This window comes from Bos indicus, chromosome X (assembly GCF_029378745.1).
Source record: "Bos indicus isolate NIAB-ARS_2022 breed Sahiwal x Tharparkar chromosome X, NIAB-ARS_B.indTharparkar_mat_pri_1.0, whole genome shotgun sequence".
Classification (NCBI taxonomy): Eukaryota; Metazoa; Chordata; class Mammalia; order Artiodactyla; family Bovidae; genus Bos; species Bos indicus.
This window is the reverse complement of record NC_091789.1, coordinates 98,859,803-98,887,155: the sequence shown is the minus strand read 5'-3', so window position 1 is coordinate 98,887,155 and position 27,353 is coordinate 98,859,803. Positions and strand designations below refer to the sequence as shown.

The window sequence follows — 27,353 nt, the reverse complement described above, 5'->3', positions numbered from 1 at the left end:
TTTTGGGTGGCCCCTTGGGGATTTTCTGTATATCATTTGCAAGTGAAAACAGCTTTACTTCTTCCTTTTTGAATGGTATTCTTTTTTTTTCTTGCTTAATTGCTCTGGCTAGAATTTACAATATTGTGCTAAATTTCCAGTACTGTGTTCCACTACTGTGAGTGGTTAGAATGGACACCTTGTCTTGTTCCTGATCTTAGAAGGAAAAGTTTCAACCTTTCATCATTGAGTATACTGTTAACTGTGGGCTTGTCATATGTGCCCTTTATCGTGTTTAGGTATGTTCTCACTATACCCCATTTTTGGGTTTTTATTATGAAAGAATATTGAACTTTTAATGTGCTGTTAAATTTGATTTCCTGGTAGTTTGTATCTGTGGTATCAGTTGTAATGTCTCTTCTTATGTTTCTGATTTTATTTATTTGAGTCCTCAGCCTTTTTTTTTCAGTCTAGCTAAAGTTTTGAAACTAGTTTGTTGAGTAGTTTTTTAAAGTTCTTTCATTAATCTTTTCTGTGGTTTTCCTAGTCTCTATTTCATTTATGTCTACTCTGATCTTTGTTCCTTTCTTCTACTAACTCTGGACTTAGTTCATTCTTCTTTTTCAAGTTGAGGTATAAAATTAGGTTGTTTGAGATATTTCTTATTTCTTAATGTAGGCATTTATTTCCTATAAACTTCCCTCTTGAAGTACTTTTGGTGCATCCTATTCATTGTGATATTTTGTGTTTCTGTTTTTCTCAAGATATTTTTAATTTCCCTTTTGATTTCTTCCTTTGACCCTTTGGTTGTTCAGGAGTGTATTGTTTAATTTCCAGATTTTTGTGAATGTTTCCAGTTTTCTTTCTGTAACTGATTTCCAATTTCATACTGTTAGGGTCTATAAAAATATTTGGTATGGTTTCAGTCTTAAATTTGCTAAGACTTGTTTTGTGACCTATCATATAACCTCTCCAGGAGAATGTTCCATGTGGGTTTGAGAAGAGTGTATTCTGCTGTTGAATAAAATGTTATACATATGCCTACAAGGTCCATTGGTCTAAGTAAGTAAGTGAAGTCATTCAGTCATGTCTGACTTTTTGCAACCCCATGGACTGTAGCCCACCAGGCTCTTCCATCCATGGAACTTCTCCAGGGGATCTTCCTGACCCAGGGATCGAACCCAGGTCTTCTGCATTGCAGGCAGATGCTTTACCATCTGAGCCACCAGGGAATTCCAGCTTATTTTTGAAGGAGTTAAGTATAGTTCAAATCCAATGTTTCCTTCTTGATTTTTCTCTCAATACAGTTTATCCGTTGTTGAAAGTGAGATGCTGACATCTCCTGCTATTATTGTATTGTTATCTCTTTCTCCCTTCATTTGTTGTTCAGTCGCTAAGTCATGTCTGACTCTTTGCAACGCCATGAGCTACAGCATGCCAGGCTACCCTGTCCTTCACTGTCTCCTGGAGTTTGCTCAGTTTCATGTACATGGAATCAGTGATGCCATCTAACCATCTCATATCTCCCTTCATATCTATTGTATGTGTGCTCAGTCACTTTAGTCATGCCCAACTCTTTGTGACCCTGTGGACTGTAGCCTGCCAGTCTCCTTTGCCTGTGGGATTTTACAAGAATACTGGAGTGGGTTCTAACTGATACAGGGGATCTTCCCAACCCAAGGATCAAACTTGCATCTCCTGCATAGTAGGTGGATTCTTTACCCACTGAGCCACGTGGCAAGCCCTCTTATCTGTTAGCATTTACTTATCTTCTTTGAATTGACCCCTTTATCATTTTGTAGTGACCTTAATTGTTTCCCATTACAGGTTTTGAGTCAAAGCCTATTTTGTAGGATATGGGTAGCTATCCCTGCTCTTTTGGTTTCCACTTCTGTAAAATAACTTTCTTTCCCTGCAGTTTGAGCCTATGTGTGTCTTTAAAGCTAAAGTGAGTTTCTTGTAGGTAGCATGTAGTTGGGTCTTGTTTTTTTTTCCCACCCAACTACTTTATGCCTTTTGATGGGAAAAATGAATTCATCTACATTTGGAGTAATTATTATTAATAATAGGTAGGGACATAGTTATGCCATCTTATTAGTTCTTTTTTGATTGTTTTGTGTTTCCCTTGCTCCTTTCTTTTGCTGTCTTTGTCAATAATGGTTTTTCGTATTCTTCAGTTCCCTTCTATTCCTCTTTTGTTTATCTAAGTTTTGCTTTGTGGTTACCATGAATCTTACATAAAACATAGATATAATAGCAACTTAACTTTGATTGCATATGAAAAACTTAACACTTTTACTCCCCTTTGATTTTATGATTTTGATGTCACAGTTTACCTCTTTTTATATTGTGTATTCATTAACAAATTATTTTAGAATTAAAAACTTTTTTTAATTATGTTTTTTAAAAAACTCTTGTCCTTTAACTTTTATCATTCATGGGTGATTGTTTAAGATAGTGTTTTCCTGGAGCTCTCAAACACCTGCTGAGAGTGGCTGCAACCGATTCACAGACCACTGCAGGGTCCACAGCTTGGGTCCTGTTATCCAACAAACTGGCGGGTGAGACTTCTCCCAGGTCCCTTTGCATGTGGGGTTGGATTCCACAGCTCCCATAAAGGTACTTTTCTCTATGAATGGGTGCCAAGTTATTGCGGGGGTGAGGGATGGAGCACAGTGAGAGACATCTTATTGCGCTACCTTGCTGAGGCCACTCCTTATGTTGCTACAGTGGACATTTTGAATATTATAACATAGCAACTCTGGAAATCAGACTCTCACCCTTCCCCTTCCCCGGGGTTTGTTGTTAAGATTTGTTTTTTATTTAGACTTTTCTGAACTGGTTTCTGAATTTTGTCTTATGTGGTCATTGAAGTCTCTGTTACCTTAATGGTCAGCTAGTGATTTGCTTTATTCTTGGAACTGAATTATCTCTGTCTTTGCTGGTGAGTTCTGTGTACATATTGGTATCTTCTATGTCAATGCTCACTATCTTCAATACTAACCCAGAAAGTTAAGAATCCCTTAGAAGAAATGGAGTTGCCCTCATAGTCAACAAAAGAGTATGAAATGCAGCACTTGGATGCAGTCTCAAAAATGGCAGAATGATCTCTGGTCGTTTCCAAGGCAGACCATTCAATACCACAGTAATCCAAGTTTATACCCCAAACAGTAATGCTGAAGAAGCTGCAGTTGAACAGTTCTATGAAGACCTACAAGACCTTCTAGAACTAACACCCCAAAAAGATGTCATTTTCATTATAGGGGACTGGAATGCAAAAGTAGGAAGTTAAGAGATCCCTAGAGTAACAAGCAAATTTGGTCTTAGAGTACAAAATGAAGCAGGGCAGAGACTAACAGTTTTGCCAAGAGAACACACTGGTCATAGCAAACACCCTCTTCCAACAACACAAGAGAAGACTCTACACATGGATATCACCAGATGATCAATACTGAAATCAGATTGATTATATTCTTTGCAGCCAAAGATGGAGAAGCTCTATACAATCAGCAAAAACAAGACCCAGAGCTGACTGTGGGTCAGATCATGCACTCCTTATTGCCAAATTCAGACTTAAATTGAAGAAAGTAGGGAAAACCTCTACACCATTCAGGTATGAGCTAAATCAAATCCCTGATGATTATACAGTGGAAGTGACAAATAGGTTCAAGGGATTAGATCTGATAGAGTGCCTGAAAAACTATGAATGGAGTTTTGTGATATTGTACAGGAGGCAGTGATCAAGACCATCCCCAAGAAAAAGAAATGCAGAAAGGCAAAATGGTTGTCTGAGGAGGCCTTACAAATAGCTGAAAAGAGAAGCTAAAGGCAAAGGAGAAAAGGAAAGATACAACCATTTGAATGCAGAGTTCCAAAGAATAGCAAGGAGAGATAAGAAAGCCTCCCTCAGTGATCAGTGCAAAGAAATAGAGGAAAACAATAGAATGGGAAAGATTTCTCTTCAAGAAAATTAGAGATACCGAGGGAACATTTCATGCAAAGATGGGCACAATAAAGGACAGAAATGGTATGGACCTAACTGAAGCAGAAGATATTAAGAAGAGGTGACCAGAATACACAGAAGAATTATATAAAAAAGATCTTAATGACACAGGTAACCACGATGGTGTGATCACTCACCTAGAGCCAGACATCCTGGAAGGCAAAGTCAAGTGGGCTTAGGAAGCATCATTATGAACAAAGCTAGTGGAGGTGATGGAATTCCAGTTGAGCTCTTTCAAATCCTAAAAAGAGATGCTGTATTAAAGTGCTACACTCAATATGCCAGCAAATTTGGAAAACTCAGCAGTGGCCACAGGACTGGAAAAGGTTAGTTTTCATTCTAATCCCAAAGAAAGGCAATGCCAAAGAATGCTCAAACTACTACACAATTGCACTCACCTCACACGCTAGTAAAGTAATGCTCAAAATTCTCCAAGCCAGGCTTCACCAGTACGTGAACCGTGAACTTCCAGATGTTCAAGCTAGATTTAGAAAAGGCAGAGGAACCAGAGATCAAATTTGCCAACATCCATTGGATCATTGAAAAGGCAAGAGAGTTCCAAGAAAACATCTGTTTCTGCTTTATTGACTATGCCAAAGCCTTTGACTGTGTGGACCAAAACAAACTGTGGAAAATTCTGAAAGAGATGGGAATACCAGACCACCTGACCTGCCTCTTGAGAAATCTGTATGCAGGTGAGGAAGCAACAGTTAGAACTGGACATGGAACAACAAACTGGTTCCAAATTGGGAAGGAGTATATCAAGGCTGTATATTGTCACCTGGCTTATTTAACTTATATGCCAAGTACATAATGAGAAATGCTGAGCTGGATGAAGCATAAGCTGGAATCAAGATTGCTAGGAGAAATATCAATAACCTCGGATATGCAGATGACACCACCCTTATGGCAGAAAGTGAAGAAGAACTAAAGAGCCTCTTGATGAGAGTGAAAAAGTTGGCTTAAAGTTCAACATTCAGAAAACTAAGATCATGGCATCCAGTCCCATCACTTCATGGCAAATAGATGGGGAAACAGTGGAAACAGTGTCAGAGTTTATTTTTCTGGGCTCCAAAGTCACTGCAGATGGTGAGTGCAGCCTTCAATTAAAAGAAGGAAAGTTACGCCCAACCTAGACAGCATATTAAAAAGCAGAGACATTACTTTGTCAACAAAGATCCATCTAGTCAAGGCTATGGTTTTTTCAGTGGTCATGTATGGATGTGAGAATTTTGACTATAAAGAAAGCTGAGCGCCGAAGAATTGATGCTTTTGAACTGTGGTGTTGGAGAACACTCTTGAGGGTCCCTTGGACTGCAAGGAGGTCCAACCAGTCCATCCTAAAGCAGATCAGTCCTGGGTGTTCATTGGAAGGACTGATCTTGAAGCTGAAGCTCCAATATGATGCAAAGAACTGCCTCATTGGAAAAGACCCCGATGCTGGGAAAGATTGAAGGTGGGAGGAGAAGGGGACGACAGAGGACGAGATGGTTGGATGGCATCACTGGCTCAATGGACATGAGTTTGAGTGAACTCCGGGAGTTGGTGATGGACAGGGAGGCCTGGCGTGCTGCAGTCCGTCGGATCGCAGAGTCAGACACGACTAAGCAACTGAAATGAACTGAACCAGAAAGTTTACAACTCTGGCTTAGCCTTCCCTTGCATAGAGCCTCATGTCAGCTCGAGATATGGGAACTCAGTGCTTTTTCAGGTCTTTTCCAAGAATGTGCCCAACCCTGGGCACACATGTGGCCTTCTAGATTTTCAGGAGTGTGTGGGAGTTTTCAAAGCCCATATTCCCCAAAACATCACAGTCCTCAGCCTTTCTTTCCAAGCTTTTCCATTTGTCTATTAATTACCCCAACTGTATCTACTTAGTCTTCAATGTTTTCAACAAATGCCCACCCGCACCCCTGGGAGAATTTCGAATTAGGCAAAAATGATAGATATCTCAAATGCTGTTGAAAAATGTAGGCTAATTTTTACGCAAAATTGTATGGCTGGGTTTTTTTTTTCTGTTTGGTACTCAATAATATTGTACAGTTGAGCCATTCTCCCCCATTACTTAGGGGCTAGTACTTGTTGATGAACTTTTTAGACGTAATGGCAGAGTACAATAATATTAAGAATCGAGGATCTTCTACTTTGCACTTTGGCTCATGTCAAAAAGTCAGGAACTGAAGAGCATGTGGTTTCACCCTATGAGAGAGGTGATCAGGCTGAGCATGGAAAGGATGGTACAATACTTAAGATCCAATGGGTCAAGACTGACCTTTCAGCAAGCATGACTGCAGGCATATCAAATGCATTTACTTGCAAGAGCTGCTTATATTCTTCCCAGTTGCATCCTCAAAGAACCATGAAATTGATCTCTTTGGAGAAATCACCTTTAGGCAGACCATCTTACCTTGAGTCTTACTTAAGTTCTTGCTTCTATTTGCTCCCTCTTTTTGTTTGATTATAATGTTGGATGTCTTTTCAATGCTGTGTTCCAAGCAGCCACATACTCTTTAAATACTTTATACACAAAGCTACCTTAAGTGAAAGTGAAGTCACTCAGTCATGTCCGACTCTTTGCGACCCCGTGGACTGTAGCCCACCAGGCTTCTCTGTCCATGGGATTCTCCAGGCAAGAATACTGGAGTGGGTTGCCATTTCCTTCTCCAGGGGATCTTCCCAACCCAGGGATCGAACCCGGGTCTCCTGCATTGCAAGCAGATGCTTTATCCTCTGAGCCACTGTTTTAATACTGTCTTTTTTCCTTTTCCAAGAGCTGGGGTGGTAAGGAGAATGGCTTTGGACTAGCAGAATGTTGCAGAGACTTGCATATGATGGTAAGTAACTGACATTTGAGTATCTTTTGACAACTTGTGTGATCTCTTTTTGAGCCTTACTTTACAGTTAATATATGGCATTTAAAGTTGTTACTTCACATCAGGATTTTGAGGAAGCTGAGATCAGTTGAGACATAGCTACCTTTTCTAGAAGTGCTTGGGTCTTTATTGTGCTGGTGGTTGCTGAAGAATCTCAGAAACACAGTATATGATCCTACGATCTCTTGAATAAGAAACTGCTTTTGTTGAGTCATCTTGAAAGTGGTGAAAAATCCCAGAAATTTCACTTCCTTGCATTCTCTCACTGAAACTGTCAGAACTCTGGGTAGTCTGGCATGACTGTAAGAATAACTGCTTGGAGAACAGGTCTGCCATTTTGGTTATTGAGAACTTGGAATGTTTTGTGTACTTTCCGTGTTTCCCCCTCATGCCTGTCCTGCTCATACTTTAAGCCATGTTTAAATTATGAACTCAAGCATCCTCCCCTGCTCTGATACGTTGCTATAGAACCACAAAGCACAATTGAATTATTATAACACAAATCCATGTCAAGAAGCAGCTATATTTTCCAACACATATACTGCTTCTTTTATTAGTCTGTCATGTATAGGACAAATGGATGCAATGAAATTTAGTGTAATTATCTTAGCAAGCCTCCCCCCCCCCCCCAGGAGAATGGTTCATTTTCTGGTCACAGAAAACTATAAATAGAACAAATTACTTTTCCACCTTAGCTGGTATGCTTTATTTATATTAGTGAATATTAGGTAATATGAGAGATGAATGTTATCTGTTTTAATAATTAAAGCTGTGTAAATCTTAAAGGGTATTCAGTTTGGAATTCTAAGAAAGTTATTTTTCATCTTAAAGTTTAGGTGATTAATTCTGAGGCTCCTTATGTATATCAAGCTTGTTCTTGGCCACTTGAGCAAAACAGTATGATACACTCTACTAGGTTTGTATGGTGTCTGTTAACAATGTTGGTCTTGACTTATATTAAGAAATCATCCACCCTTTTATTTATTGATATTTGGCATATCATGGGACTTTGAAAATTTTGTGTACTTTAAAAGAAAGTAGTACATGTTTTAAAAATTCTAAGAATACAAAGGTGTATATAATAATTCTCTACCCCCAGAGGCAACCACTGCTACTGGTTTCTTTCAAAGACACACTTTAATGGGCATGCTGTTGCAGTCTTATTTGTCATGTTGCTTTTCTAGAGTTAAGTAGCATTTGTTGTCAGGGTCTGGTTTATATTGACTTGGTATCTACCTGTGCAGAAAAGCAATTGGATATCATGAGAAATGATATAGAATGTTATGGGAAAATGCATTTAAAGAATTACAAAGGTATGCCCATGAGGCATAGTTTGAATAAAATATTTCAAAAGGTGATGATATTAACTAAGATTGCCATAAGATGTTCTTTTCCATTCTCGAACTAGTACCTAGACCCTTGTGTTTGTCCTTCACCCTTGAATTTTTATTCATTATTGGGACAGGCTTGCCTCTCTCTTCCCTCTTGAGAATAGCTGCAGTCAAAATTGATCTCTTGAAGGAAAGAACAACTGATAACTTGAGTTATCAGTAAGGAATATGAAAGCTTTTGGAGCTGTGGGCTCCACTGTCCTGATTTTGTGTTATAAGACATCTGAGCTTTGCTAAAACAAGGAATGAAGGCACTGTAGCTGCTGATGACACTCCTGATTCTGCTGTCACAGTGAGTTGGACAAGTAGCTAAGACTGAGGGAATATTTAGGAGAAGATAGTATCTGATTCTTTCATGTGCTTTTTACACAGAAATACCCACCCAGTGCCACTACACTACACTTTGAATTCTATGCAGACCCTGGGGCTGAGGTCAAAATCGAGAAAAGGGTGAGTCTCATTCACATTTGTTCTAATAGAGTCAATGATCTGTACCTGGGGTTGACTTTCTAGTACTTCTCAGTAAAATTAGAGAATGATGTTAAGATACATTGCTGCCCTCCCAAGATAAATATATCCAGCAGCTTCTCAGGAATAAGTGTTCATTGTTTGCCCAGCAGATAGGTTTGAATCTTACTTACATTCAAACTGTCAAAAGACAGGACTCTGTTTATAAGGCAATGTTAGGACTGGTATATTTTTCTCAGTCTCAGTTGAGAATTCCACCATTTAGTATTGGGTTGGCCAAAAAGTTCATCCGGTTTTTGGAAAAACCCAGACAAACTTTTTGGCCAACCCAGTATAATAGTCTAGATAGTGATTGGTTCAACTTTCTCTGCTCAAGCCAGCCTGCATGAAGTCTGTGTATTGCTTACAGGGACCCGCTTCAATTACCTGGTCATTTCATATATTCTTTTGCTGTTGCTGCTGCTGCTAAGTCGCTTCAGTCGTGTCCGACTCTGTGCGACCCCGTAGACGGCAGCCCATCAGGCTCCCCTGTCCCTGGGATTCTCCAGGCAAGAACACTGGAGTGGGTTGCCATTTCCTTCTCCAATGCGTAAAAGTGAAGTCGCTCAGTCGTGTCCGACTCTTAGCGACCCCATGGACTGCAGCCTACTAGGCTCCTCCATCCATGGGATTTTCCAGGCAAGAATACTGGAGTGGGGATATTCTTTTGAGGAGATAGCAAAATTCACTTTGGTTTAGAAGTGGTCTAATAAATAAGATCTTTTTTTTCCTTCTACTTAAAATATATGCTCAGTCTCTCAGTTGTGTCCGACTCTTAGTGACCCCATGGACTGCAGCCTACCAGGCTTCTCTGTCCATGGGATTTTCCAGGCAAGAGTACTGGAGTGGGTTGCCATTGCCTTCTCCATGCATATTTAGAAAGAACCCATTTTCATGGATTCAGTCTTTGCTGTGAATACGAAGGCTGTGTGTATTAAATAAAGTTTAAAAGGAATAAGGAAGAATATGAAATGTATCTAGCTATGTACATTATTTTTAATCTGGTTTCAAAGACGCTTTGCTGAGAATGTATAACATGAGCATTTAGGGTGCTCTAAAGAACACTTTGATTTTTGAGAGCATGCAGTTGAGTCTTCTATGTAGGGTAACATCTTGTTTTTCAGATAGCTCTTGGCAGTCCTATGGCATGGGGAATCTAATGTATACAGTGACTTCTAACAACTCTCTTATCTTTCTAATTTCAGACATCTAGTAACACACTACATTATATTCACATAGAGCAACTTGACAAGGTAAGAGGAATATTTGACTGTTGGTTAGTTCTAACATTTAGTTCACTTTTTTGTTCCTAACTATCTTTTTTCCTAATGTAGATTTCAGAAAGCCCTTCTGAAATCATGGAGTCTCTTACCAAAATGTACAGCATTCCTAAGGATAAGCAGGTATGATATGTCTTATAAATATCTAAATAATATCCATATAAATCAGACTATTGTGCTGGAGTGGAGAGATAGCATAGCAGAAAGAATGGAGTCACACCCATGTTCAAATTAGCTTCTGTGGGCTTTAGTTTCCTCATGTTTTATGAGGGCAACACTTACTGGCTTCCTAGGTCCTGATACAGTTTGAGGAAAACAGAAGCAGCTTTATTCACCATGAATATCTAAGAGGTGGTAGCTTAACACTTGGATACCAAAGGAGAAAACATTTCGTTGTGTTATATTTTTTCTGCTCATTGTAATGGTGATCAGATATTTAATTTGATTAATAATCAGAACTCTTGCCAAATGTCAAGAGCCAAATGAGTAAGACTTAGCCCTCCCTCAGAAAGTATAGTCATCTTTTCCATTGGTTTCCTAATTTAGGTCTTATGTCTCTACAGATGCTGTTATTTACACACATACGGCTGGCCCATGGCTTTTCTAATCACAGGAAGCGATTGCAAGCTGTTCAGGCCAGGCTACATGCAATATCTATATTAGGTAAGAGAATAACATGTAACAGGTCCTGGTTAGGCAGTTTAGACTTGATTTCCTTTGAACTTCATCTGTCTTTGTTGCTATGGGCTCATTGTAGTTACCTAGCTGGCAAGTTAAATTGTAGTCAAATTGCCAGCATTTCTAGTGTTCACTGTATTCATCATTCTTGAGCTCCTTAATGTTGGATCAGAAAGAGGATATGTATGATTCACACATCACATAGGTTTAGTGGGTGTTTTTTATTTGGTTTTTTTAATGAGTGTTCAGATAATCATCTTCCCTTAGACCCTATTTTTCCTCTTGCCGGTTCATCTTCCTCTCTTTGGGAGTGTAATTTTGAAATTCATTAAATAATACTGTGCATTTTACTTTTTCTTGTAAAGTGGTATAGTGGAAATCGCACTGGTTTCAGAGTCAGTCCTGGGCTTTCACCCTGACTTTGTAGATTATTAGGCATCTGTTTATCCTTTTGGCCTCATTTTCCTGATTTTATATTGGAACAATATGTATTTTATAAGCTGATCAGAGGGTTAAATGAAAAAACCGATAAAGTACTCAAGTTTTACTACAGTGTCATACAAGTTTCTGATTTCATCTGCAGTAGTCCATCAATTCTGTTCTTTATAAAAGCTTGTGTAAGTTTCCAGTGTAAAACAGAAACATATGAGTTATCAAGTAGTGATGTTATAAAGAATTAATTCTTCTCTTTTTATACTTAAATTTCTGAAAATCCTTGCTCAAGACAATTGATACCATTAATAGGAGAATCGGTTTGGTGGGTGTTTGGGGCTTATAACTATATTTGATCCAATCTTCTGAAACTCAATGATTTTGTCCTCCAATGCTGGTGGGAAGGGAGTCCTTCCGCAGAACCAGTAGATGCCGAAAGGTCTGTCATTGGGCAGTGGCTTGACCACTGCCTTCTTGCCTAAAGTGTTTATTTCTCCTTTTGCAGTGTATTCCAATGCCTTGCAGGAGTCAGCAAACAGTATCTTGTATAATGGGTTGATAGAGGAGTTGGTAGATGTCCTTCAGATAACAGATAAGCAGCTTATGGTAAGTATTTATTAGATTCTTTACCAGCTGAGCCACCAGGGAAATCCCACGAATACTGGAGTGGGTAGCCTACCCCTTCTCCAGTGGATCTTCCTGACCCAGGAATCGAACCAAGGTCTTCTGCATTGCAGGCGGATTCTTTACCAGCTGAGCTACTTTACTTTCTGTTTTCATAGGAGATAAAAGCTGCTTCTTTACGAACGTTAACATCAATTGTCCACTTAGAGAGAACTCCCAAACTCAGCAGTATTATTGATTGTACTGGAACTGCCTCCTATCATGGATTTTTGCCTGTACTTGTGCGAAACTGTATCCAGGCCATGATTGGTAAGTTTTTGTGGTTATTATCTTGGGCACCTAAAGGAACCCTACCCTTTGCTTTGTCTGCCTTTGTTTAATATCAAACTTGCTCTTTCTCTTCCTCTCTCAACTTCCCTTGTAGACCCTTCCATGGATCCATACCCTCACCAGTTTGCCACTGCTCTCTTCTCTTTTTTATACCATCTGGCAAGCTACGATGCTGGTGGCGAAGCCTTGGTCTCCTGTGGAATGATGGAAGCCTTATTGAAGGTGCTCTACTTACTTTTTTAAAATAAGTACATTTGGAGGGGAAATCAACTAAAAGAAGGTACAGAGTTATAAGTTTGAAGTGGTTCACAGTGAGGATAGTTAGCATAAGAAAGCTTATCCAGAAAATGTTATATTTGATTTCTCAAGTTTGGCCTTCTGGTTAGCTCATTAACAACTTGTAAGATCAGCTATTTCCATTATTAAGAATTGATCATAGTCCACCATGGTATAATAGGAGGCCCTGGGTACTAATTAAGATATTGCCACATCTCCTCATGACCTTAAGCATGATAGGCTTTGCCATGTGCTAGGCCCCAGGTACCAGCTCTTTTCTCCCTGAATATTTTATTTAATCCTGAAAGGTAATTTATGTCCCTATTACTTCAGGCAGTTGCATCTCAGAAGTCATAGAGCTGTCATTTGACAAGCACCAAAAATCAAACATATTTTTTCTTGCTGTACCATGGTGCCTCCCTGAGACTCTAGACTGCATGTTTCCAAAAGAATACATTATTACAGCTTTCATTTGATTGGTTTTACTTTTTTCTTTCCCTAATAGGTCATAAAGTTTCTTGGCGATGAACAGGACCAGATAACATTTGTCACCAGAGCTGTCAGAGTGGTTGACCTTATCACCAACCTGGACATGGCAGCTTTTCAATCCCATAGTGGACTTTCTATCTTCATTTATAGACTTGAGGTATACAAGGAGTACTTTGCATATACTTAGATATAGTGATTGCTATGCCTAGAAACTAATGTAATAACTGTAAAGAGCCATGTTATCCCTTTTTTGTTTTTAGAAATCATTTCTGTAATCTGCCTATGACACTCTTTTGTTATAATTTTTTAATCTCTATTATATATATAGGATTATCTTACTATTTCCCTTTTGATTATAGCATGAAGTTGATTTGTGCCGAAAAGAATGCCCTTTTGTGATCAAGCCAAAGATCCAGAGACCCAGTACTGCACAAGAAGGAGAAGAAATGGAAACTGATATGGATGGTAATTAATAATTACTATTAGTATTAGTTCATTACTGATTCATTATCTTCTTATTCCCACTAAAGTGTAAGCTCCATGAGATCACGATACTGTTTTGTTCACTGGTATAATCTTCAGTAGTGCCTGATACGTATATCACAGGTGTTTAAATATATATTACGAAAAGATAAGGAGAATATAGACACTAAAATGGGACCCTGTGAAATTATCTGGCTATTTTGAGGAGGGGGAGGTAGAAAAGTTGTTGGGTAGGGAACAACTTTTAAATCATAAAATCTGAAAGAAGCCCAAGTGTTCTTAATCTTGGGGTAAATCAGATTATGTCCTTTTTAAAAACTTCCCCAGTGCATAGCTCTAATAATAGTACCCAAAATAAAAAATTGTTTCACAGCTATCCTAGCAGCTTTCTTAGTATTTAATCTTGTCTTCATGACCCAGGATGTCATTACATATATCTGTAACCATGCTAATAATAATGATATTAAATTTTTTATAATGGTTTTCATTCTTGACACTAAATATCCATAAGTTTTCATTCCTTCCCCCCCCCCCCCCCCAAACACAGTTAACTATGTGCATTGCTGTCCCTAGAGGGCCCTTTACCCAATTTCTATCTCTAGTCTGCAATGGGCAACTTGGCATTTGAGGTAATGGGTATGGTCATGTGGTCCCAGGTGTTGATTAAAATGTGACATCTCCAAAATGGTGTGGTATAGAAGATGATTTAAAGACTCTGTTCACAATAAATCAGTGGTTGTCAAACTTAAGAAACCATAAGAATAAGAAAAAATTAAAGCGCTTGCTAAAGATTTAGTGTAATGCTTAATTTAGTAAGTTCATAAGTAAAGACTAGGAAATCTACATTTTTAACAACTAATTCTGGTGTTATGATGTACCTATAGAGAAAATTGTATATTCACTGAAAATCGGTTAGAGAACCATGAGTTTATGTCCTGTATGTCTGTATATGTATTTAAAAGATTGGAATAAAATATTTCAAAATGTAAGCAGTGGTTTATCACTAATGGAGCTTTTTATTGTATTTTGTATGCTGTAAGAAGTAATAGTCTATCTTGTACTTGATTGATTAAAATTATTCAAATATATAAAGTAGAAATGATAACTCACTTCCCAGCCACCATAGTTATTTTAGTGTAGTTCTTTTCAGTCTTTTATGCATATTCAAATATATGTTGACACAAGTATATAGTTTTATAAAACAAAATGAGAATTAACATACTGTTCAGTTTAGCAGTGTTCATTTATTGTATCATAGTCATCCTTCCATATCAGTCTTTATGCTTCTTATATTTAAGTCACCCTCCAAAAAAGCTCTTATCTACTACCCACCAGTAGTACAGAAATTACATATTTTACTTACCACCTTTTTCCCTTCCAAATTTGATGGATGAGAAATATTGAAGGACTTCTTTTGTAAGGGCTATTTTTAATTTGCATATCTTGAATAACTAGTGATATTAAATACCTTTCTAGTCTTTGTGGAAAGGTACAGTTGACCTTTGAACAGCACAGGTTTGAACTGCATGGGTCCCCTTATAAGTGGATTTTTTCAGTGAATATAGTATCTGTATAGTACTACAGATTTTATACAGTCTACAGTTGATTGACTCCACGGATTTGGAACCTTGTATGTTGGACTGACTGTAAAGTTACATGCAGATTTTCGACTATTTGAAGAGTCAGGGCCCCTAACCTTCGCGATGTTTAAGGGTCAATTGTGTTTTCATTTTGGTTTCAGTATTTTAATCCTTCTCCATTTTGATTCATCTTACTGTATAGAAAAAAATGTTCTCAAATAACTTTTTCTGCTGGTCTGTTTTATTCTAATTGCTTTGTCATAACTTTTACTTCAGTTACAGATGTGACTATGGAAAGTAGTCCCAGCTCATCCATCTCTATGGAGCACCGGCTGGATGTTGAATTAAGGGCATCAAGTTCCAGCAGCAGTAGCATCTCCTCTGGCCCTGGCCCTCGTCCTGGTGTGTAGACATATAGAGACACAACCAATCACAGTGATTGAAATACTAAGCTAGTGAAGCATGGTCCTTTGAGGGAGCTTAAGCAGTATATTTGGAGGTTTGCTTCTTATGACTATGACTGTTACTTTGCATTCTGGTGTTCATTTTCTCATAATTAATACTTATTTCATAGTATTTATAATTTTTCAACTCTTCACGTATTGATTATTTTATCAACACATCCATGTTTGAGGGCAGATAATATTCAAAATGGGAAACAAGTATTAGAGTTAATCTTTTTACTTTGTGATTTTTCTCCTTAATACTTTAGACTTCTAGTATAATTTTGTGTGGTCCTTGGTGATTTATTTTTTCTCATTTTAAAGCTTAGGTAAATGTTCTTCCCAGCATCCAGAGATTTCACTTCGAATGTCTGCTAGTATTGGTATAGTGTATATGGATCTCCTAAAAATTTGTTTTATGTACCTGCTCATTGTACATAATGGTGAACCAGTATAATCCTCTTTCTCCCTTGCCAGGAGTCCAGTGTATTCCACAACGAGCCGCACTTCTCAAATCCATGTTGAATTTCCTCAAGAAGGCCATTCAAGACCCTGCTTTCTCAGATGGCATACGACATGGTATTGGATTCTAGATATTTTCTAGAAGGGTGTTTGACTCTAGCAAGGATTGGTCCTTTTCATAGTTTGTAGGAAAAGGCCATGACATTTTGAATAGCTTTTAGTATTAGCTTAGTCCTTTAGTGTTACTTTTCCTAGACCTAAGGATTGTTCAACTATTTTAATAGTGATTGATCTATTTTTTTCCTTTTCCAGCTTCTAGATGTGTTCACTTCCAGTCTGCTACCCCACTCTGTCTCTCCGTCTCTGTATTCTTTTATTCTTTGATCTACTGTTAAAAGGTTATCGCATAGACAAAGAATAAATAATAAAATATTAGGAGGAGACAAGTGGGTACAATTAAGGAATCAAAATACTTTGGTTACCACTGTGTGGTGTATGTAATATATTGATCCATCATCTCCACCCATCAAACTACTACTGGACTGATCATATTCTTCTTGATATTTGCTTTTCTCTTAGTGATGGATGGTTCTCTGCCTACCTCCCTGAAACACATCATCAGCAATGCAGAATACTATGGCCCATCACTCTTTCTCCTAGGTAACTGGGGTTGAACTTGTATATACCAAGCTGGAATAACCTGGCAGTGTTCTGTGTGTGTGTTTTATATCCTTGCAGAATATTGGTCCACTGTATGATTTTGTATCTTTCTAGTAGGTGATGAAATAGAGAAAGATCAGAGTTCCTTTTCAAATAATTATCCATTTGCAATATATTGTGTCAGGCAAACATTACACTACAGAAACCTTTTTTTCAGTGTATTGCAATCAGTAATACTATTGTACACTTGGCTTTTTGTGCTACACTTAAACACTGCAGGTATAATAAGAAACATGTCTTTATTCAGTGGTTAGCCCTTGCGGGCTCAGTCACTTCAGTCATGTCTGACTCTTTGCAACCCTGTGGACTATAGCCCGCCAGGCTCCTCTGTCCATGGGATTCTCCAGGCAAGAATACTGGAGTGGTTGCCATGCCCTCCTTTATGGGATATTCCAGACACAGGGATCAAACCTGTGTCTCCTGCAGCACAAGTGGATTCTTTGCCACTGAGCCACCAGGGAAGCCCCTGGTTCTTAGCCCCTAACCTTGGTCTAAAAAGGCCAATCAGAATGTTGTCCATTCTCAGAATTGAATGTCAAACCTGTAAGCTGTAGTATAGAAAATTGTTTCTTACTGTAGAAGTTTTGGAACCTGTAGGTACTTTCTAGTTACTTGCAATAAATGTCCTTGCATTTGGACATCAGCACTACTTTGAGTGTTGCTATTGTTAAAACCTCATTTATTAATGCGTTTATTGAGTGCCATACATATTCAGGACAATAAACGAGATATATATGCTTCTAGAATTCCCCTTAAAACTGTAAACGAATTTAGTGGGAGGTGTAGAAATAGAGAATGCTTCCTGGTACCAGTAGCATGCATATTTTAATACTGCAGGGTGTCTGGAGGGAGTGGTTATGGCTACTACAGACTCAGATACTTAACTCCCTCACCAAAGCAATATAGCAGTTTTGTATATTAACTTTGTATCCTGTGACTTTGCTAAATTAGTAGTTCATAACTGTTGATCTCTTAAGATATTCTATAAAGTCATCATCTACGAATAATTTTACTTTTATAATCTTTATGCCTTCTATTTTACTTTTTGTTCCTGACCTCAGGAGAAAGCATTCTGTCAATATTTCACCAATAAGTTTGAAGTTTGTTTTAAAAGAAAGTTTGAGGTTAGCAGAAGATTTTGTGTTGAATGTTTTGCTCCTCTTAATCAGGTTGAGGAAGTGATCCCTTGTGTTACAGCAACTCCATTTTGACATGGAGAGACTCCTTCCAAGGTTAGTTTCAGATGGAAAAACTCCTGACAGTAGTTTGGTATGATCAAAGAAAGATTTGTTACTCAGTTGGAGAAGTCCCAGGTAAAGGGGCAGGGAAGGATGGCTCTCTGGGAGAAATCCCCCAAACAGAAAAGCAAATGCACAAGCCTTTATTTATAAAGGGGAAGTTTAAAAGAAGCAGCAAGAAGATACTTGTTCTTGTGGTTAGGGGTGCGGAGCAGGTAAGCCCTCTCAGGATGATGCAGGAAGCATAAAAGCAGAATTGCTTCTTTAAAGTCTTAATTCGTCCCTGGCATTTGAATTAGCATAACAACCTCACAGGTTCCCTGTAAATAAACTTGTACTTGAGAGGGATGAAATTTGCAAATCCAACCCAACTCCTGGAGTTTACTCAAACTCATGTCCATCGAGTCGGTGATGCCATCCAGCCATCTCATCCTCTGTCGTCCCCTTCTCCTCCTGCCCCCAATCCCTCCCAGCATCAGAGTCTTTTCCAATGAGTCAAACTCTTCGCATGAGGTGGCCAAAGTACTGGAGTTTCAGCTTTAGCATCATTCCTTCCAAAGAAATCCCAGGGCTGATCTCCTTTAGAATGGACTGGTTGGATCTCCTTGCAGTCCAAGGGACTCTCAAGAGTCTTCTCCAACACCACAGTTCAAAAGCATCAGTTCTTCAGCTCTCAGCTTTCTTCACAGTCCAACTCTCACATCCATACATGACCACTGGAAAAACCATAGCTTTGACTAGACGGACCTTTGTTGGCAAAGTAATGTCTCTGCTTTTGAATATGCTATCTAGGTTGGTCATAACTTTCCTTCCAAGGAGTAAGCGTCTTTTAATTTCATGGCTGCAGTCACCATCTGCAGTGATTTTGGAGCCCCCCAAAAAAAGTCTTCCCCTGTTTCCCCATCTATTTCCCATGAAGTGATGGGACCAGATGCCATGATCTTAGTTTTCTGAATGTTGAGCTTTAAGCCAACCTTTAGCATTATAGTTAGACCTCAAAATGACCCTGTTGCACAGTAACATTGTGATGCAGGATTGCAGTTAGACCTCCTCAAGATAACAGACTTGATAATAAAACATTAATTTTAGTTTATGAATACTCAATTTTAATAGCTCCTTAGAATCTAAATTCTAAGGAATTTGTATAAATGAATGTCTATTGAAGAGGCTTTCATATACCAATAGAAACCCCAAAAAGGACTTATTTCCATAAGTTTATATAGTTCATCAGAAATAGCAAAGGCCGTTCACAACTCTTGGTCCCAGTAATTGTCATGTATCTGCCATTTCATTAGCATTTGATGAGAACTGTCTTGAACTGAAAATCCTCTGATTGCTGACACCTAAGATCTAAAAGAAAGATCTACGAGTTTGTTTTATACATAGCTTATGGATATTGTATATGCATGTACCTTCCTTGTTTAGTTTTAGAAGTAAACTTTAAAAAAAATCTCATGTGTTAGAAAGACTTGTTTTAATTGTTCTAAAGATTTAATAACATGTCTAGAATCAGCTTGATTGGCTTGATTCCTTCTGTTACCTGGTAGTATTTTTTACTTTAGAAATTCTTGTAGTAATCTAATCTGCTATCATTTCTTGAGAGTTAATTTTTATGATATCTTATAAAAGCACTGCATTTCATCATGCACTTTACATAGTTTCTAAAATTTTATTTGTTGTGAATCCAGTTAAGTCTTTTTTCATTGCTAATATATATTACTCTTTTCTCTATTAGATTTTCCTTAAGTTTGTAAACTTTGTTCAGTCCTTTCTGAAGACTGGTTATTGGTTTTAATTATTTGTGTTTTTTGCTTGTAGTTTCACTAAATTCTGCTTTTTTTTGTTACTAAGTATTTTTTCTAGCTTCTCTTCTGGTTACTTTTTAATGAATGCAATAATGCTGTACTGATTCCTCTTGCATAGAGTTTTTGCCGAATTCTGGAATCATTAATAGAAGTCTTGGGGCACATTTCTAAATATTGTCAAAATACCCAAGGACTCTTAAAATTGCTGGTATTTTTAAATTGCTGAAAGGGCTTTTTAGAAGATACTTTGTCCATTTTCATATGTAAGTTTACATTCACTTTAACCCAGCAAACTCACAACCCTATCATACATTTTTTTCCTGCCTAAGCAATAGAAAAAAAGAGTTCATTTTTAAATTTATTAGTTTTTCCCACTATGGACTGGTTTGTATACAGGGTGGTACATGTATATAGTGGAATGATATGCAGCCATTCAAATTGAATGAGTTGCAGTGAAATGGGAAAGGTAAAGGAGATTATATCATGTGTATTACAATTGAAAAATGAAGTTAACCTCATTCTTGTAAAAATTAAAATTTCAGTTTTTATTTTTTCTTAAATTTTATATATTTAAGGTGTATAACACAATTTGATGTACATAGTGAAATGATTTCTACAGTTAAGCATTATCTCCTCACATAGTTTCCTTTTTTTGTGTGATGAGAGAATCTGAAATCTACTCTCTTAGCATATTTATACTACTCAATACAGTATTACTAACTATATATAATTGTCATGCCTATACATTGCTCCATACAAATCTTAAAGATTAATCACTAAATTCCTAATAGTGATCAATCTCTGATGAGCAGTATTAAGAACTTTTACTTCATACTAATTATGTGTGTTTAAATGTTGTACATTGAGTTCTGGGATTTTTTTATGTGTAGTGCTGTTACTTTGTTTTGTTTGAACCTTTGGAGTTTTGCTTTTAATATTTGTGAAGAATCTCTCAGTTTCTTATATTTCTCATCTCTTTTTAGCTACTGAAGTGGTGACTGTGTTTGTATTTCAAGAACCATCATTGCTTTCCTCACTCCAGGACAATGGATTGACAGATGTCATGCTACATGCACTGCTTATCAAAGACGTGAGTCCTTTCTGCTGCTCTGTAAAGAATTCTCAGTGCATAACCCCTTTCCATAAAATATACACACACACAAAAAGCAGTCTTATGACATGAAAATTCTCTCTTGTCTTCTATATGTAGTATTGAAACTATTGGAGGATGAGGGGAAGGGATAGTTAGGGAGTATGGGAATGACATGTACACACTGCTGTAGTTTAAATGGATAACCAATAGGGATATACTATATAACAAGGAAATCTGCTCAATATTATGGAACAACCTAAATGGGAAAATAAATCTGATAAAGAATAGATACATGTGTATGTATAACTGAATCACTTTGCTGTGCACCTGAAACTCACAACATTGTTAATCAACTATACTCCAATATAAAATAAAAAGTATTTTAAAAAGAAAAGAAACTATTGGGATCTGGTCATCAAGATTCTTTTTATCTCTCTGTGCAGTACCCCTGGCCAAAGTTTTCACAAGTCTACCTGAACTCTTCGAAATGTCTTCAAGCTCACTTTATCTTCTCTCTAGGTTCCTGCTACCCGTGAAGTTCTTGGCTCCCTCCCAAATGTTTTCAGTGCACTCTGCTTGAATGCCCGAGGTCTGCAGTCATTTGTACAGTGTCAGCCTTTTGAACGTCTCTTCAAAGTTCTCCTGTCTCCAGATTACCTCCCAGCCATGCGGAGAAGGAGGAGTTCTGATCCTCTAGGTAATTGATGAGAATTTGCCTTACAGTAAATAATTGGTTTGCTGTTGTGCCAAGATTGAGGTGATTTCCAAGCCACCAACTGGCAAGGAAACTGTTTCTTCTGTGATATCACTTCATGTCTCTGGCTAGGTATGTATTTATTGAGAATTATCACCATACATTCTATTGCAGGTAGAAAATAATATTTCATCCTTTACCTGTGTTCATAATATTTCCTTACTTCACAGCAGTTCACTGTTAAATGTACTGTTACAGCGCTGGTGAGGAATAGATATTAGAAAACCAGCAGTAGATTTTCAGGTCTACCATCTAGTCTTCAGCAACAGGAGATCCTGGTAATTTTCTGTTCTAATATCCAAGCCCCTAAGATAGTCACAAATGAATAGATTTCATTCTCAGTGTATTTGAGACCAGATCACTGAGGCATAGCAATAAGGTAGAGTTTCAGAAGGAACCCAGTTTTCAAAAATGTGCTTTGTCACCACTGTAGCCTTTTAGCCATTATCATTCTTTATCGGGGCAGTCAGGGTTAACGGTTTATGCTTCTTTCTTTTCTCACTCTCTCTTCACTCTTCAGTACTAACTCAGACCTTGACAGTAGAAAGTACTAGAGTATAATGTAGCATACATGGTTACTTTTAAATGTTTTTACTAGACTCCTGTCCAGTGATTTGGTTGTAGAGGTTGGTATGAGTTCATTTGAGAAAGCATGACATTAGAAAATCGCAACCACCAACTCAGTTTCTCCTTTCCTCCTTAAATTGGCACCCAAAAAAAAAATAGAAAACTCTATTTTCTACAGTCTAACAGTTCCATTTTTGGCTTTAAGGGGATACTGCCTCCAACCTAGGAAGTGCTGTAGATGAGCTCATGAGACATCAGCCTACCCTCAAAACAGATGCAACGACTGCGATCATCAAGGTGGGAAGTGATACGACCATGGACATGAGAGAGCGGTGGAGTGGGAGTTTTTAGAAAAAGGCATGGCATACTGGAGGTCATTTGGATTCTTAGACTGTGCCTATAAAAGGATTATGTCTGCCTCATTTCCTCCAAGTCCTTGGGTTGGTCCTTTACCCCACCCCACCCCCGCAAAAAGTCACTTAAGTACTGCTTTTCTTTTATAGGATATTAAGTTGCTGAGGCTTAGCTTCTGTTCGTAAAAACATACTACCCTTTCTAGTCTTTCTTGCTTAGGTTTTTGTTTGGGGGTTTTTTATTTCACATTTACTAGTTGTCTCACTTCGGAGAAGGCAATGGCACCCCACTCCAGTACTCTTGCCTGGAAAATCTCACGGATGGAGGAGACTGATAGGCTCTAGCCCATGGGGTCGCTAAGAGTCGGGCATGACTCAGCGACTTAACTTTCACTTTTCACTTCTATGCATTGGAGAAGGAAATGGCAACCCACTCCAGTATTCTTGCCTGGAGAATCCCAGGGACAGAGGAGCCTAGTGGGCTGCCGTCTATGGGGTCGCACAGAGTCGGACACGACTAAAGCAACTTAGCAGCAGTTGTCTCTTAGGATTATTGAAACTGGTATTTGAGTTACTGGTGGTTGGTGAGTTAGAACATGGAGTCAGGTCAGTCATTCGATCACTTAACAGCCATGTGATCCTGAAGAAGTTATTTAAATTCATAGGACTTCCAGTTTCCTTCTTGTAAGATGAAATTAATGGCTACATGCCAGAAATAGTGTATATAATATTTAGTTAAAGTGTTTTAGAAGGAGAAGAGGGCGTTAGGATGAATTGGCTGGATGGCATCACCGATGCAATGGACATGAATTTGGGCAAACTTCAGGAGATGGTGAGAGACAGGAGGCCTGGCATGCTGCAGTTCATGGGGTCACAAAAAGTTGGACATGACTGGGCAGCTGAACAAACAACAAAAGTGTTTTGGCACTTCTGTATATAGCACATAGAAAGTGCTCCAAAAATGTTAGTCATCTCCCCATTACTTAATTACTAATAAATAATCTTGCTTCCTTTGCCTTTCAGTTACTTGAAGAAATCTGTAATCTTGGAAGAGACCCTAAATACATCTGTCAGAAGCCATCAATCCAGAAGGCAGATGGCACTGCCGCTGCTCCTCCCCCAAGATCTAACCATGCTGCAGAAGAGGCCTCTAGTGAGGATGAGGAGGAAGAGGAAGTACAGGCCATGCAGAGCTTTAATTCTACCCAGCAGAATGAAACTGAGCCTAATCAGCAGTAGGTGTTCACAAGACAAGTTCTCTAGCCTTGTGATCTTGAGCATGTTGTTTTCACCTGTTAAAAATGAGAGAGTTGAATTAGATCTGGTTGTAAGGTTCTTCCAGCCCAAAATGTCTTACAATTTTTCTTTCTTTGATTCTTGTGTGTCATTTGTGCTTTGGTGTTTGTTTTGGTTGCCTTAGCAAGCTTGTTTTATTAAATGCTGTTCATGAAATTCAGTCAGAATTCAATATATCAAATTAAATGGCCTTCCTCAGAGGATTTCCCTTTGTTGATTTGGTATTCCACATCATTTACTGCTTGACTGTTTCCATAAGAGAGCATACATCTCCTAAGAAATTTTTAGGAGTTACAGGGATTTGTTGATTGGTCTTTGTTTATTTGATCTGTTCATTCCATATAAATCAGAAGACTTTGGAATGTACTATATGATTGTAGTCAGACACAGAAGATTTTCCTTCTATTTATTTGAGGTTTTTCTACATAAAAATTGATTTCCTGGATGGTAAGATGGGGACAGAGATGATAAAGACTGCTGGTGGACCTGGTTCTTTGAGCCTACCATGTTTGCATGCAAGGGATGAAAAGCAATAGCTGTTGCTATATCTCTTAATTGCTTTCATGCTAGAAGTAGATGTGATCCCTCTGGACAGTTATGCATTCACTTATTTAATAAGTGCTCTTTTGATGTATATATAGAAGTTGTTTTTAGAAAAGCATGATCATTTTAGGCGTGGATATGAATGGGTTTGAGCTGATCTTGAAGGGTGACTTGGGACTTAAGATTATGGTGGAATAGACACCAGGAGTGAAGGGCTAGAATCCAAAACAAATATCCCCTCTTGAAACTCTAGAAAGTAATTAAGTATGTTGCTTTCTTGGTCAGATATATTTTCCTTATCTGAGAAGGCAACCCTGCCTTCATCTAATGCCATCTTCTGTTTTGATTAAAATGTTCTTTCTGGAAAAGGAGGATACCCTAAAAGATTACGGGACTTCACTTGTAAAGGAGTTGGAATCTTGGTGCTTCATTGCCACATCCTGGGTTGTCAGCCATCCTGCTGGCATAGAGTTCTCTTTCCTGGCAACAAACAAGGGAATGATTTCTTGAATGTTAGTATTTGTGGTGGTTTTGAGTCAAGCTGTGCACATTCATCTGCATATAACTTTTCTATCTAGACTCCTTATATCTTTTGTCTAACATGCCCAGATTTTAAGCTGCCTTGATAAATTAACATTTTTTCAAGTCCTCAAATGTCTTCACTCTGCACACTTTTCTTGGAATATCATGTGACCCTGTATATTATCTTCATATTTATCCCCATCCCCAAATTATCTGATCTCTCCTTTTCTATCTGCCAGATTGCTGCAAGTTCATCTCAGATACCTTATTCTTATAGGAAATTTTCTCCCAACAGTTTTGTTAAAAATTATTTATATATTCTCTAATGCTTTCCCCCACTGATCTGTATACTTCTCCAAAGGCAAGGACAATATCTCATTCAACAGTGTATCCCAATCACTTTGTGTATAGTAGATAATCAGTCATTAACTGTTTATTTAGTGGTTGATAGAATGAATCAAGAGTATCAAATTAGGGGGCTTCCCTGGTGGCTCCGTGATAAAGAATCTGCCTACCAATGCAAGACACAGGTTTGATCCCTGATACAGGAAGATCCCACACGCCACGGAGCAACTAAGCCCGTGTGCCACAACTATTGAGCCTGTGTTCTAGACCCTGGGAGTCACAACTACTGAAGCCCATGCACCTTAATGCCCAGGCTCTGCTAATCTAAGAATCTCACAAATATTGATACATGTATACTTTTCCACTTCTGCCACCTTTACAAGCTTCATTTGGGTCATATGAGGATTATTAGGGCTGAGAGAGAATGCAAAAGACTACCTAAACTCAACTTAGATTTTGAAAACCACTATTAAAGGCAAATTCTTTTTTTAAAAAAAATTTGTTTATTTTAATTGGAGGCTAATTACTTTACAATATTATAGTGGGTTTTGCCATACATTTACATGAATCAGCCATGGGTATACATGTGTTCCCTATCCTGAAACCCCTTCCACCTCCCTCCCCATCCCATCCCTCAGGGTCATCCCAGTGCACCAGCCCTGAGCACCCTGTCTCATGCGTCAAACTGGACTGGCGATCCATTTCACATGTGATAATATACATGTTTCAATGCTATTCTCTAAAATCATCCCACCCTTGCCTTGTCCCACAGCATCCAAAAGTGTGTTCTTTACATCTGTGTCTCTTTTGCTGCCTCACATATAGGGTCATCATTACCATCTTTCTAAATTCCATCTATATGCGTTACTGTACTGTCTTAGTGTTTTCCTTTCTGACTTACTTCACTCTGTATAATAGGCTCCAGTTTCATCCACCTCATTAGAACTGATTCAAATGCATTCTTTTTAATAGCTGAGTAATATTCCATTGTGTATTTGTACCACAGCTTTCTTATCCATTCATCTGCTGATGGACATCTAGGTTACTTCCACGTCCTGGCTATTTTAAACAGTGCTGTGATGAACATTGGGGTACACATGTTTCTTTCAATTCTGGTTTCCTCGGTGTGTCTGCCCAGCAGTGGGATTGCTGGGTCGTATGGCAGTTCTATTTCCAGTTTTTTAAGGAATCTCCACACTGTTCTCCATAGTTGCTGTACTAGTTTGCATTCCCACCAACAGTGTAAGAGGGTTCCGTTTTCGCCACACCCTCTCCAGCATTTGTTGTTGGTAAACTTTTTGATAGCCACCATTCTGACTGGCGTGAGATGGTACCCCATTGGGGTTTTGATTTGCATTTCTCTGATAATGAGTGATGTTGAGCATCTTTTCATGTGTTTGTTAGCCATCTGTATGTCTTCTTTGGAGAAATGTCTGTTTAGTTCTTTGGCCCATTTTTTGATAGGGTTGTTTATTTTTCTGGAATTGAGCTGCAGGAGCTGCTTGTATATTTTTTAGATTAGTTCTTTGTCAGTTGCTTCATTTGCTCTTATTTTCTCCCATTCTGAAGGCTGTCTTTTCACCTTGCTTATACTTTGTTTCATTGTGCAAAAGCTTTTAAGTTTAATTAGGTGCCATTTGTTTATTTTTGTAAAGGCAAATTCTTTTATCTCCCTATCCCAGATAGTTGTCATGGTAGAAAAACTTGCAGTGTGTGCCGCCCCCTCCTCAAAAGTATTGTTTATATCCCTCCCCCACCCTATGCAAAATTCTTCAGTGAAACCCCAGACAAATTCTTGTCACCCGTGCCTCCATCTGTTTTCCAATGCCTTGAATGATAGGTAATTTTTTTCCATTAATTAATTTTGCATTTCCTATTTCCCTGCCTTAAAATGAGGCAGCTGCCTATCTTATTTCTGTCATTCATAGAACAAGTTTGCCTGTTCTAGAACATATAAATAGAATAAACGGAGTCTTACATGTATATCATACCTAATGTATATACTTTCTTATTTTCAGCTTTTGTTGCATAGTGTGGTTTTGAGATTCATCCGTGTTGTCTATCAGTATGTTGTTTTTTGTTCCTGAGTAGTATTGCATTGTATGAATATACTACAGCATTTATCCATTTGCCTGTTGATAAAGTTTCAAGTTTTCAGTTTTTTTCCAGACTAAGACAGTGTTCTTTTCCCTTCTTGTTGTTGTTGTTTTCACTGAAATCAGCAGTATTTGAAAAAAGTGATTGTATTTGATCTTGAGATACAAGGTTTGTGCTAGAAATCTGGAAT

General features: G+C 38.2%; 1 protein-coding gene across 14 annotated transcripts in view; it reads left to right on the top strand.

The window, feature by feature from the left end:
• Positions 1 to 27,353, top strand: part of HUWE1 (HECT, UBA and WWE domain containing E3 ubiquitin protein ligase 1) — a 157,328-nt gene that overhangs the window by 59,805 nt on the left and 70,170 nt on the right. For 13 of the 14 annotated variants that reach the window (XM_070784000.1, XM_019955614.2, XM_019955622.2 and 10 more), the window contains 17 exons: positions 6,754 to 6,816; positions 8,619 to 8,696; positions 9,959 to 10,006; positions 10,088 to 10,156; positions 10,597 to 10,696; positions 11,628 to 11,749; positions 11,926 to 12,076; positions 12,192 to 12,319; positions 12,879 to 13,019; positions 13,222 to 13,327; positions 15,202 to 15,327; positions 15,846 to 15,947; positions 16,410 to 16,490; positions 20,577 to 20,683; positions 21,206 to 21,383; positions 22,213 to 22,304; positions 23,384 to 23,595. In XM_070784000.1, the coding sequence (XP_070640101.1) occupies positions 6,754 to 6,816; positions 8,619 to 8,696; positions 9,959 to 10,006; positions 10,088 to 10,156; positions 10,597 to 10,696; positions 11,628 to 11,749; positions 11,926 to 12,076; positions 12,192 to 12,319; positions 12,879 to 13,019; positions 13,222 to 13,327; positions 15,202 to 15,327; positions 15,846 to 15,947; positions 16,410 to 16,490; positions 20,577 to 20,683; positions 21,206 to 21,383; positions 22,213 to 22,304; positions 23,384 to 23,595 (1,904 nt within the window). The remainder of the gene's footprint in view (positions 1 to 6,753; positions 6,817 to 8,618; positions 8,697 to 9,958; positions 10,007 to 10,087; positions 10,157 to 10,596; positions 10,697 to 11,627; positions 11,750 to 11,925; positions 12,077 to 12,191; positions 12,320 to 12,878; positions 13,020 to 13,221; positions 13,328 to 15,201; positions 15,328 to 15,845; positions 15,948 to 16,409; positions 16,491 to 20,576; positions 20,684 to 21,205; positions 21,384 to 22,212; positions 22,305 to 23,383; positions 23,596 to 27,353) is intronic. The other variant, XM_019955626.2, reaches the window with a different exon arrangement.